This window comes from Ptychodera flava, chromosome 10, assembly GCF_041260155.1.
Source record: "Ptychodera flava strain L36383 chromosome 10, AS_Pfla_20210202, whole genome shotgun sequence".
Taxonomy (NCBI): domain Eukaryota; kingdom Metazoa; phylum Hemichordata; class Enteropneusta; family Ptychoderidae; genus Ptychodera; species Ptychodera flava.
The window spans coordinates 31,711,923-31,725,204 of record NC_091937.1 but is presented as its reverse complement, the minus strand read 5'-3'; the positions used below and the strand labels follow the sequence as shown (position 1 = coordinate 31,725,204).

General features: G+C 40.9%; 2 protein-coding genes across 3 annotated transcripts in view; both read right to left on the bottom strand.

Moving 5' to 3' along the window:
• The window catches only part of LOC139142529 (uncharacterized), a 5,574-nt gene extending 1,105 nt beyond the window's left edge, over positions 1 to 4,469 (bottom strand). Inside the window, exons 1-2 of one of the 2 annotated variants that reach the window (XM_070712485.1) lie at positions 4,244 to 4,469; positions 1 to 2,098 (exon numbers count right to left, since the gene is read on the bottom strand). The exon at positions 1 to 2,098 is cut by the window's left edge and continues 1,105 nt beyond it. In XM_070712485.1, coding sequence (XP_070568586.1) covers positions 1,045 to 2,097 — 1,053 coding nt within the window. In that variant the 5' untranslated portion in view covers position 2,098; positions 4,244 to 4,469 and the 3' untranslated portion in view covers positions 1 to 1,044. Of the gene's footprint in view, positions 2,099 to 3,573; positions 3,737 to 4,243 lie in introns of those variants that run through there. The other variant, XM_070712484.1, reaches the window with a different exon arrangement.
• Positions 4,470 to 5,511: 1,042 nt separating this feature from the next.
• LOC139142528 (uncharacterized) lies at positions 5,512 to 12,373 on the bottom strand. Its single transcript, XM_070712483.1, has 2 exons — positions 11,774 to 12,373; positions 5,512 to 9,883 (listed from the first exon to the last, which is right to left on the bottom strand). The coding sequence occupies exon 2, from the start codon at positions 9,880 to 9,882 to the stop codon at positions 8,146 to 8,148; it is 1,737 nt and encodes a 578-aa protein (XP_070568584.1). The 5' UTR covers position 9,883; positions 11,774 to 12,373; the 3' UTR covers positions 5,512 to 8,145.
• Between the last annotated feature and the right edge of the window lie 909 nt (positions 12,374 to 13,282).

The window sequence follows — 13,282 nt, the reverse complement described above, 5'->3', positions numbered from 1 at the left end:
CCGATATTAGAAATTCAAAATGGCCACCATCCCTGTCTTAACTCTATCGAGAAAAATAAAAATTTTCAAATTTCAAAAAACTAAGCCAGTGAAAAGTTTTCTTTCACCAAGAGCTTTAAAATGAACCCCAACATGTGGTATATCAGAAGAGAATTGTAAAAGTTTGAGAGTCCGAATGTCTGTCCCCGAGGTGCGTTCTACCTTTGAACAGAGGCTATGATTTCGCTGATTATAACCTGTTGCAAAATACTAGCACTGCACTAGAGTCAGAACGTACGACAACGTATGCTATATAGGGAAGGGAGCGTCCCCTTGAGAGGATAGGAATATCTCACATGAATCTCCGTGACTAGTCATGCGCATTTGACTGACAGCCAAATTCCAGAGCTCTGACCATGAAGTCCGCGTACTCCTTCGTGCGATCCTTGCTCGTAATGTGCGAGTAATACACTATGCTAACGTACATTTTGCCGCGAAACGTGAAGAAATTGTTTACAAATATCGGCCCGACTCTCGGAGCTGCAACACCCATGTAAGTTCCGGTAAGTTCGAAAGCGCGGCCGTTTTCTCTCGTGACGAAGTCGCATCTGCCCATATTGGAAACACTGAATACAGGTCTCATGCGACCATGTGGAGCCTTATCCTCGTTCACGAGCGTTTTAATCAGGTCTAATCCGAGATCATCAGTCAAGTATTTATAAATCTTCGTAATTTCCATAACTTCCCCACCAAGCATACGATGAACATTTTGATAGCAAGTCTTTGCAAGCTTCCAAAACTCTTCCTCTTTAGATACCCTTGAAACTTTGATCGGCATCTCGGCGTTACCGAAGAATGCTCCAAGATGGTCGCCGCCTTCATCTGAAGGTAAGTATCGCCTCATATTTATTTGGAATAAGGTCGATAATTCCTTTTTGCATTGAAAGTCTGCACCAAATATGAGTTGCATCATTGCGATGGCCGATGCAGCGGTGATGGCTCCATGAACGGTGATGCCATATTGTTTGCAGCGCTTCACTATCTCTGACGTCAGAGATTTCGGTATCACGAAAGGAAAGAGTTCAGTTCGCTTGCCAACGTCCGGGTTTTATCGATTTCGGCTTGATGATGTTTGATGTACAGATTCTTGCTCGACTTGAAAAGCTCTTTCACGGCAAGAGTTGCCAATTTTGGTTTTTGCCACCAGGGAAAACGAAGAGCCTGTGGCGGCAGTTGATCGTACGGAGAGGACAGAAATGGTAGACTTTCTACCTCGAGTTTTGCAGCGGAACCATCTACTATCATTTCCAGATAGGTGAGCAGCTGGTCTATTAACTTCATTCCAGTATTGCCATCCATAATAGCATGGTGATATCCGATAACGATGTTGGTTCTGAAAAGGTGACCAGTTTCACTCTCTTCCGGCGTGATTTCAACACTCTTCAACAGCCAGAGCCGCCAAAGTGGTCCATTTTCCGTATCGTAGAGGGTTTCCCCGTCATTCACCTGCGTTTCGTGCCAGTCAACTTCGTCTATAACCCTCATGTCTATCAAATTTTCTTCCTTTTCTATTTCCCTGTAAAAGAGCACTTCTTTTCTCTTCCGCGGCTCTATCTCTCTCGCAACCCTTGACCTCAGCAGAGGGTGTCGTCTGCTCAACATCTCTGCCGCTTGTCGCAAGAGGTCTTCATTAATTTTATCCTTCGACTCAACCACCATTACGTGGGCGACGTTTGATAAGCCCTCGCATTTTATGCTAAAGACTTCCATGAAGTCCAATTTCCGTCCAAAAGTTTGATCTTGTATCTTCCCGCCTGATGCAGTTTCTTGACTTTGGCTAGCTTCTTCCGCGCCTTTCCCTTCCTCAGCAGTATCTTTTGCTGCAATTTCTTCACTTTTTACGGTCGTGGCGGTATCTTTTCCTCCGGCATCTTGACCCTTCGTTACCTTGTCAGTGTCTTTCTCTTCAACGTCTTGATTCACCGCTGCTCCTGATTCCCCAGAATCCTTTGCTTCGACATTTCCGGTCTCTGCTGTGTCTTCCACTTGCTTGGCCTCCGTATTTTCCTGTCCGGACTCGTTCGATGCCATCGCATCAATTTCTTGAGCACTGGCCATTCTGCCATGAGAACAGATAGTAAGAAGGTTTGGGAGCAGAGAACTATTAAGTTTTGATTTACATGTACAAAATTAAAAACCGCTTGACTGTTTGACAAAAGTACTCCACTAAACCTAATAAAAGAAGAATAGTCACGGTACAAATTTTGACTCTGGCCATGAGGGTAACATCATGTGTTTCTTGCCTAAGTACTTTAGACGCCCGAAAAACAGTCTCTTTCACGAGGCCGTCGGACAAGGGGAAACAGACAGTAACGTATGCTGTTACCCGAATACGGTAAGTTTTGTAACACACATCATCCAATTTTCTCACCAAAAATTCGAGCTCGTCTCAGTGCCAGACGACTCGACACTCCCATAATTCCTACGCGTTCAAGAAGAGGCGCATGCGTAGATTGGACTTTCAAACTTCACCAGCCAGTAGTTTTTTTACCGAAACGGTTCACAGTTTTGGAAACTGTTGACAGCTAATTAGTTCTTTGCACGTATCAACGTCACAATGATGCACAACACGTGACCCATGAATTAACGAATCACAGCAGAAAGTTCAGACGAGGTGTGTTGCAATAGCGATTGCGAAATGTCGCCTGAGAAACAATTCTTGAAGAACATCGGAATCAAAAATCACAGACAAAGCATGTCTTTGTGATGTTGACACAAACTTCAAGCTAAAAATAACTTCGGAGTATTTTGGGATGCTTATCGCTGAAAGCTGAGTATGTTTCTGAAACCAGGAAATAATTTATCTGAAACTGCCTTATGCAGCGATAAACTTGAAAAGTGTAAATATCTTATCAAAGAATGACATGCAATTACCTCCTCTGACTTCTCAATTATGACATTTTGTAATTTAACAAATAAATAAATCCCGATACGCCCGGCCAGATGTAATCAGAAAAATGTGACGTACGTAAAGCGACATAAGATAAAACCCTGTATTGTACAACCGAGTAGGTAGGCCTATGCGTCTAACGGCCGGACCCTTGTGCTTGTGTGTGTACTATGACACAGTTCTCAGTCTTGCTGACGTCATAACTCACGGCAGCCGCTAGTTTATGTACTTACAGAGCCATTTTACTGACGCATCGCTGTTAACGGTTAACATGTATCAAAAAGGGCAGCCAGGCCTAGATTACCGGGGCCATTAACGAATGAGGCCCTTGTAGATGTTTTACGCGGCTCCTTTGGCTTTTCGACAATTACAATTGGAACGCCGAGAATAGGCCACTTTCAATGGGATCACATAGCATAGATACTGCTTGTGAGCCCCCGAGCTATAAACAGTGACACGCACAGTATTGTTCATAGCTTTCACCCTAGCAGATCCCGATCCCGGTATTTCGATAGGAAGTGTGTTTGAAGTCGATTGCTTGACGACGATGCTATGTAGCCTACATGACGCCTAGGATGAAGCGACTGTCATATACTCGATTGTTTCGATCTATACTGTGGATCCTTTGTTACGCCAATACTTACGAAATTTCCTTGACAATGTTCTCAACACAAATGAAACTGGCCATTCAGTGGCTAGAACGATATAACTGGAAGTGCGAATAGAGAAGTTGTTGTTTTCTCAAGATAAAGGGATCTCTGTCACGTCATAGAAAGATTAAATTGTGATCTTGACGAGACTAAATAGTAAAGTGATGAACGATTATTATTCACCTGTTTGTACGATTATTATAATAATAGAATTTTGATGTAGGTAATCGGCCAATCATTGATTTTGTTTTTCCATAGCTGCAGTACTGTACCTCGAGCTTTTGCCTGGGTATTCGGGTTGGTTTAGCCGTCCAATCCAAATACCCAGGCAAAACCTCAAGCTGCTGAGTACTGCGGCTAGTTTTTCCACTAACACACGGCTACCCTAAAATATCAGCAAATGAAACGAAAAAACAAGGAGATTTCGTCCGTGGTTCGGACACGATCACGTCACATCTATCGTGTTTACAGCTCCTGTTTAGAACCCTGCACTGGGGCCACAGATCATCGCGAACGGAGTTGGACTTTGTCAGCGCCCGGGTGCGGCTTTCTGCTTGCTACTCGGTATGCTGTATTCCCGATTTATGATGTAACGGGAAAAACCCGTCCCATCTCACCTCTGTATACTCTCCATCCTGGCCAAGATACACACCGAAAAACCTACCTTGTGATTGTAGGACCTCACTAGCCGAAGGTTGCCCCGACCTTGGTACTCTCGAAAGAACGGATTGTGCTGAATTGTGCGCGGACGTTCACCTTGAGGGTTTGAGTAGTGGTGTGTGGTCGATCGCAGAAGCAGCGACACGGGGTGAAGTGTCAGGTCAGGTCAGACGGATCAGCCCATATTGATAATGGGGATGGCTGTAGCTCAGGAGGGACCGTTCAGTATTTGTCCCAATGATTTGCGCAAAGCAGTGTACGTTTGCTAGTCTCTTTTACATACAGTTACTTGATAAACTTCAAAAATCTCATCCAGTAATGAATCAGTACAAGTATCAGCTGAAATAATGCGTTCTTTCCCATCGTATACTTCAAAACGGACTGCATCACAGAATTGCCTTTAAAGTGATGATAGTTTCGTCTGCTTGATGCATGGGAGCAGGCACAGTCCCTCTATCCACGGACTGTGGAGCAGGGCAGGTTTTGAACACATGGATGGGAGGGGCAATAACACCCACCTACTTTTATCTAAAAGTCCACAATTGAGAGTCACAGAAAGTTTTAGTATTGTCTCGTGTCGATAGCCGCTTTTGCTTGACATAGCCATACCGACAAAATCCAAAACGTCCGACGTTTGAAGACTATTTATGACACATTTTATTATAAAATTGTGTAGGCTACGTATTAACGGGAAGTACAGTTATCCTGTACTAGAATGACGTTCGACTCGGGTCCAAATTTAGCAGAAGGGATAAAATTGGAATGAAACAGTATTTTCTTGCCACGTGTTTCTTCAGGTAATAGTGTTTATCTTATCTTTTTTGATAATTGCGGGCCTCCAGCCGCTTTTATGCATACATACATACATACATACATACATACATACATACATACATACATACATACATACACATACACACATACATACATACACGCATACATACTCACCAAAGTGTGTTTCCTCGGGGGAATATATAAACGAGTCAGTATCGCAGATCAGTACATGAGTAGACATAAAAAGACATCTTCGAATTCCATTACCGCAATCTTAGGCACTCGCAATTAATCTTTACTCGAATATCATCCAACATATACTATTATTTGTTCGTGCCATGTTAGGAAATTCGAACGGGTAAAGCCTGTCCTCGTGTTGACGTTTGGATACCAATTCTGAACGCTTATTAAACAGCTATGAATTATCAGCCCTCATGAGTAATTTCTCTGTAAATCTGTGATTGCTGAACATATCAGGCCAACACGCCGACGTATTTACCTGTGTATAAGTTTACTATACTTGGGCAATCACGGGTTACCAATATATGGTAAAACATTTATGATAACTGTACAATTACAAAATGGTTAAGATATAGTCAACCACCAGTCAAAAGAAAGATCAAGGTTTACTGACTCTCACATAACCAATGTTTTGATGCCATGGTAAAAAATCGTTCATATCTTTCAAATGATAGCACAAAATTATGTAAATCTATGCATGTTTGCATGAATCAATGTCGGCACTATGTTGTGGACTACGAAGATAGTCATATAAAGTCTTATAAATGATTTGCATACTGAACTCGGCAAGCGTAAAAACAATTGTAAGATTATGTTAAACAAGTCATTTACAATGACGTAGTCCCCGCTGGTAATTGGGAATTTGTCAGTGGAAGTACCTAAATTGAAGTGGATATGACGCACATGAAATAAAAATGCCAAAGACCTGTCTGTGACTGATGCCTATATTGGATTGTATTGTAAACAAGTAGACATAAGCATGAATAGCATAGATTAATGTCGTTTACCAAGCTAAAAGAATTAGGTATGTCATGCACTGGCTCTGAAATGTCAAATTCAACTAATCTACAAGAAACTGCTCCAGGAATGTCTACGTAGTAGCTCTTGACATAAAAATCAGAAGGGTAGATATGAACCAAAAATGCCCCTGCGTTCAGTACAGAAGAGACTTACTATAAACAGCTATTAATACTGCTAAATGCCTTTCTTGACTGTTAAATGATAAACATCTGCAGGAAGTTTCATCGGATTTAGTGCAGTCATTCAGGATATGGATCTCTTCCTGTTTAGAGGCCCGACTTTACTACAGAAAACTGGGGTTGGTCCATACCACCGATGGTCACAGTGAAAACATAAAGCCAATCTCGGCTGCCACCCTAATTACAAAAGGTCATTAAATAAGTCAATTAGAAATTAATCAAGAGGATGTTGCTAAACATTTTTGCATCCGATTATAACACTGATTATCACTTGTAATAAGTTTTATAAAATTTGATGTATGCTTCTTGACATTCACCCTCAAACCAGAAATTCACCTATGTGTGCAAATTAGCAATTGATTTAAATGATACCCTACAATGTAATTAACTAACATGTATTCTATTACAGCACAGTGATATGCAAATTGGCTATTAATTGACATGATCCCGCTAAATGTCTTTGCAAAGATTAGAGCTCCGGTATATCTGTACCAAGTTTCATCAAATTTGAGTCAGTCTTTCTTGATTATTACTAGAATTATGAAAATTCATTAAATGTGCACATTGACAATTAATTGACACAATACCGACATTTGTCATTGTGTGCTCTTAGAGCTCTGTGTGACCAACATCTGTACAAAGTTTCATCAAATTTGGCAAATTTCAGAAACAGCTTTTTCAAAAATCACTAATAATGCAAATAAGCACAAATTAACTCATGCCACACCAAAAACAATGGACGTGCATATGTTTGTCATAGTGTATTATTCTTGTACCAAGTTTAAAAGAAATAGGCCAAGGCATGTCTTAGATATCTGCTTGGACACAGATGCACTGAGCCCAATCTACATGGTTAGTCCCCTGGGTCCTTATGGAAAATACTAGTACATGCAGCAAAACAACACGTCTCAGGTGATTAGAATTATCTTAATATATCTGTCAACCATGATGATCACCTTTTGTCGTTTGCATCAGTTTCAACAGCTATTATTTTTGTGATGTTTGATTGGTATCGTGCTCTTGTGAGGAATTTTCTTTTTTCAATTCAATTCAATGTAGTCAGGTATACATGTTCATTTTCAAAATGAGGCAGGAAAAGCTGAAGAAGACCACATTGTGAGCGAAGTGGGAAAAACGACAGCAACAAATTCTGTTACTTTCTATTGTTTGAGTGAAAGTACTGTAAGTAATACACACAAGTTCTGTGCCTTCATTTTATTATGGCTCAATTGTTTATATTTGATATAGATCACATCTATGAAGATATTACCATCAACTAGGCTAACAAGTCCTCTATCAGGAGTTCCGAAGTCATCTGTAGCTGGTTATAATTTTAAAGATCCATTAGTTGTAACTTTGGTAATTTTTTTAATTTTGTTTGTTTGTTCTGTGTATCATTTGCAGTTTCTGGTTTGAATCCCTGAACCATGGAGAAATTCCTAATATTTAGCTCATAAATATACCCTATATGAGTATAATCTGCATTGTTATTGTTTAAATTTTGTATTCAGGTCCGGACTAGAATACATTAATCAACAATAACAATGGTCAATTCACATATACAGGCCGTGTTCGCAAGCAGGACACTGGGCATTGGTCACGATGATCGAATTATAGTAAAATTCTGTAGTTAATACATTGAAACAGAGTAGTGAAAAATTAGTCAAAGGTTACAGCTAATGTTCTTTTAAAATACAAACAAAGACAAATCTGTTTACAGGGCAATCTGCAACAAAAGGTTTTATAGATATATACAGAAAAATGGACCTATTTTTGTTTTACTTGAGGCTACGACTGTTGATACCCTCTTGTTAAATACTAGTACTGTACTGGAATCTGAATGTATGACAACATATACCATGCAGGGAAGGGTGTGTCTCCTGCAGAGGAAAGGAAAACCTAAGCTCAGTCACTAGTCATTTGACTGACAGCCTATTTCCAGAGCTCTTACAAAGAAGTCCGCGTACTCCTTAGCGCGATCCTTGCTCGTAATGTGCGAGTAATACACTATGCTAACGTACATCTTGCCGCGAAATGTGAAGAAATTGTTGACAAATATTGGCCCGACTCTCAGAGGGGCAGCAGTCATGTAAGTTCCGGTTAGTTCGAAAGCGCGGCCGTTTTCTCTAGTGACGAAGTCGCATCTGCCCATATTGGAAATACTCAATACTTGTTTCATGCGACCATGTGGGGCCTTATCCTTCACGACTATTTTAACCAGGTCTAGTCCGAGATCATCACACAAGTATTTATAAATCTTCGCGATTTCCATAACTTCCCCACCAAGCATACGATGAACATTTTGATAGCAAGTCTTTGCAAGCTTCCAAAACTCTTCCTCTTTAGATACCCTTGAAACTTTGATTGGCATCTCGGCGTTACCGAAGAATGCTCCAAGATGGTCGCCGCCTTCATCTGAAGGTAAGTATCGCCTCATATTTATTTGGAACATGGTCGATATTTCCTTTTTGCATTGAAACTCTGGACCATATATGAGTTGCATCATTGCGACGGCCGATGCAGCCGTGATGGTTCCATGAACGGTGACGCCATGTTGTTTGCTGCACTTCATTATCTCTGACGTCAGAGATTTCGGTATCACGAGAGGCAAGATTTCAACTCGCTTGGCAATGTCTGGATTTTTATCGATTTCGGCTTGATGATGTTTGATGTACAGATTCTTGCTTGACTTGAAAAGTTCTTTCACGGCAAGAGTTGCCAATTTTGGTTTTTGCCACCAGGGAAAACGAAGAGCTTGTGGTGGCAGTTGATCGTAATAAGAGGACAGAAATGGTAGACTTTCTACCTCAATTTTTGCAGCGGAGGCAACTTGTACTATCATTTCTAGATAGGTAAGCAGCTGATCGATGAACCTCATTCCAGTATTGGCATCCATAATAGCATGGTGATAACCGACAACAATGTTGGTTTTGAATAGGTGACCAGTTTCACTCTCTTCCGGTGTAATTTCAACACTCTTCAACAGCCACAGCCGCCAAAGTGGTCCGTTTTCGGTATCATAGAGGGTTTCCCCGTCATTCACCTGCGTTTCGTGCCAGTCAACTTCATCAACGATGCGCAGGTCTATCAAATTTTCTTCCTTTTCTATTTCCCTATAAAAGAACACTTCTTTTCTCTTCCTTGGTTCAATTTCTGTCGTAACCCTTGACCTCAGCAGTGGGTGTCGTCTGCTCAACATCTCTGCCGCTTGTCGCAAAAGGTCTTCATTAATTATATACTTTGATTCAACCACCATTACATGGGTGACATTTGCCTCGCATTTTATGCTTACGACTTCCATGAAGTCCAATTTCCGTCCAAAAGTTTGATCTTGTGTCTTCCCGCCTGATGCAGTTTCTTGGTTTTGGCTAACTTCTTCTGCACCTTTCCCTTCCTCAGCAGTATCTTTTGCTGCAATTTCTTCACTTTTTACGGTCGTGGCTGTATCTTCTCCTGCGGTATCTTGACCCTTCGTTACCTCGTCAATGTCTTTCTCTTCAACGTCTTGATTCACTGCTGCTCCTGATTCCCCAGAATCCTTTGCTTCGACATTTCCGGTCTCTGTTGTGTCTTCCACTTCCTTGGCCGCCGCATTTTCCTGTCCGGACTCGTTCGATGCCATCGCATCAATTTCTTGAGCACTGGCCATTCTGCCATGAGAACAGATAGTAAGAAGGTTATGGGAGAAGAGAACTATTAAGTTTTGATTCACATGTACAATATTAAAAACCGCTTGGCTGTTTGAGAAAAGTACTTCACTAAACCTATAGGCCTATAAACGAAAGAATAGTGTACAAATGTTGACTCTGGCCATGAGGGTAACACCATACGTTTCTTGCCCAAGGACTTGACAGTCTCCTAAAAACAGTCTCTTTCACGAGGCCCTAGGCCTAGGGAAGCAGAGAATAACATATACTGTTACCCGAATACGGTCACTTTTGTAGCACACATTATCCAATTTTCCCACCAAAAATTCGAGAAAAATTCTCAACTCGGTCTCAGTGCCAGACGACACTGCCACATTTCCGCCTTCTGGAAGAGACGCGTGCGTAGATGGGACTGTCAAACTTCCCAAGCCAATAGTTTTTTTAACCGAAACGGTTCACAGTTTTGGAAACTGTTGACAGCTAATTAGTTCTTTGCACGTAACTATCAACTTGAACGTCAAAATGATGCACAACACGTGACCCATGAATTAACGAATCACAGCAGAAAGTTCAGACGAGGTGTGTTGCAATTGCGATTGCGAAATGCACTTAAGAAACAATACTTTGAATTTAAAGTATGTAAAATGAAGAACATCGGAATCAAAAATCACAGACAAAGCATGTCTTTGTGATGTTGACACAAACTTCAAGCTAAAAATAACTTCGGAGTATATTTTTGGATGCTTATCGCTGCACGCTGTGTGTATTTCTGAAACCAGGAGATAATTTATCTGAAACTGACTTATGCAGCGATAAACTTGAAAAGTGTAAATATCTTATCAAAGAACGACACGCAATTACCTCCTCTGACTTCTCAATTATGACATTTTGTAATTTAACAAAGAAATAAATCCCGATCGCCCGGCCAGATGTAATCAGAAAAATGTGACGTACGTAAAGCGACATATTAAGATAACCCTGTATTGCGGCCGGACCCTTGTGCTTGTGTGTGTACTATGACACAGGTCTCAGTCTTGCTAACCTCATAACTCACGGCAGCCGCTAGTTTATATACTTATGGAGCCATTTTGCTGACGCATCACTGTTAACGGTTAACATGTATCATAAAGGGCAGCCTGGCCTAGATCATCTGCGCCATCAACGAATAAGGCCCTTGTAGATGCTTAAGCGGCTCATTTGGCTTTCCGAGAATTACAATTAGAACGCCGAGAATGGGCCACTTTGAATGGGCCCACATAGCATAGATACTACACCTACGGTAGTGAGCCCCCGAGCTATAAACAGTGACACGCACAGTATTGTTCATAGCTTTCACCCTAGCAGATCCCGACTCAAGTATTCGATAGGAAGTGTGTTTGTAGTCGATTGCTTGACGACAATACTATGTAGCCTACATGTCGCCTAGGATGAAGCGGCTGTCATATACTCGATTGTTTTGATCTATACTGTGGATCCTTTGTTACGCCAATACTTACGAAATTTTCTTGATAAAATGCTCAACACAAAAGAAACTGGCCATTCAGTGGCTAGAACGATACTGCAAATGCGAATCGAGAAGTTGTTTTCTCAAGGAAAAGGGATTAAATCTTGACGAGACTAAACAGTAAAGTGAAGGTCGATTATAATTCACCTGTTTGTACGATTATTAATAGACCCTTGACGTAGGTAATCGGCCAATCATTGAGTTTGTTTCCCATAGCTGCAGTACTGTAGCTCGAGGTTTTGCCTGAGTATTTGGGTTGGTTTTGCTTGCTACTAGTACTCGGTACGCTGTATTCCTAATTGATGAAGTAACGGGGAACGGCACGTCCCGTCTCACATTTATATAGGCCTACTCTCCATCCTGGCCAAGATACACACCGAAAAACTTACCTTGTGATTGTGGGACCTCACTAGCCGAAGGTTGCCCCGACCTTGGTACTCTCGAAAGAACCGATTGTGCTGAATTGTGCGCGGAAGTTCACCTTGAATTGAGGTTTTTAGCTAGTGTGCGGTCGATGGCAAAAGCAGCAACACGGGGTGAAGTAAGAGTCAGGTCAGGTCAGACGGATCAGCCCATGTAGATGGTAGGGGTAGAGGAAGCTCAGGAGGAATCGTTATGTATTTGTCAAAGTGGTTTGTGTAAAGTAGAGTGAGTACATCTGCGAGTCTCTGTTATATACAGTTACTAAATACATCTCACAAATCTAATCCAGTAAGGAATCAGTGAAAGCATCTGCTGAAAAAATGCATTCTCATCCATCGTAGACTGCATCAAAGAATGTCTCGTGAAGTGATAATAGTTTCGTCTCCGTACTGCATGGGAGCAAGAGAGGTTTTGAGCACATGGATAGGAGCGTCAATAACACCCCGGCAGTCCTCCTGCTTTTCCACAACTGAGAGTCGCAGAAAGTTTTATAGCACTTGTCTTGTCGCATGTAGATAGCCACTTGTACTTGACAAAGCCATACCGACAAAATCCAAACGACGTTTATTTTTATGACAAAATTTATTATAAAACTGTGTACGTAACGTAACCGTACCGTGAGGTACAACTATCCCGCAGAGTAAGCTTGTGATGGTCATTCAATGCGGGTCCAAATTTAGCAAAAAGTCGGTTTCGCAGACAGGATTAAATTAGGATGAAATATATTTTCCTTGACACGTGTTTCTTCAAGTAATAGTTTTTATTTCTTCTTTTTTTTTTTGATAATTGTGGGCTCCCTGTCCCTTTTATATGATTACGGAACATAAAACCACAGCGGTCATATAGGCCTAATGTGACATGATCATAATTGGAAAGAAATGGAATGTTTGCTATGCAATAATAAAGTGATAGTGATTAAGAAATGCTTTTCTAATCACATTTTATCTTTGATGTTTGAAGGAATGAAAGAGAAACAATTATAGATTCTTAGTCAAACGAGTAACTTGTTTTCATCATTTCATTAAATCGACAAAATTATGGTAAATCGCTAAACAAGCATGGAGAGAAACCTCTCCTTTGAATGGTGCCACAAAAGAACTGATATTTATCCTTGAACTTGAAAATTATATACGAGTTAAAAACGAACTTCATCGATTTCTGCATGCTTTTTAATGCATTACGTATAACTTTCGTCACTTGAATAAATCATCCATTCAGAAAGAAGAATAAATATTTTTCAGGATATGCAAACAGGGAAAAGAACTTGAAATTTATAACATCTGGATTGAATCTCACTTTTGATGATTTCCCTTGCATTGTGGTTTACCATAATGAACATGCAAAATAGCGGTCAATTTAGCCTCCGATATCTGTAAGCAATCCTTTCTGTGGAATTTTCATCAAGAAGCATGCTTCCTGTTCCTGGAGAAAAATCTGGTTTTACACAAGAAATCTGTACCACTGAAAATTTTACC

Coding starts and splice junctions, on each gene's coding strand:
- LOC139142528 (XM_070712483.1), bottom strand. CDS start 9,882: ATGGCCAGTGCTCAAGAAATTGATGCGATGGCATCGAACGAGTCCGGA.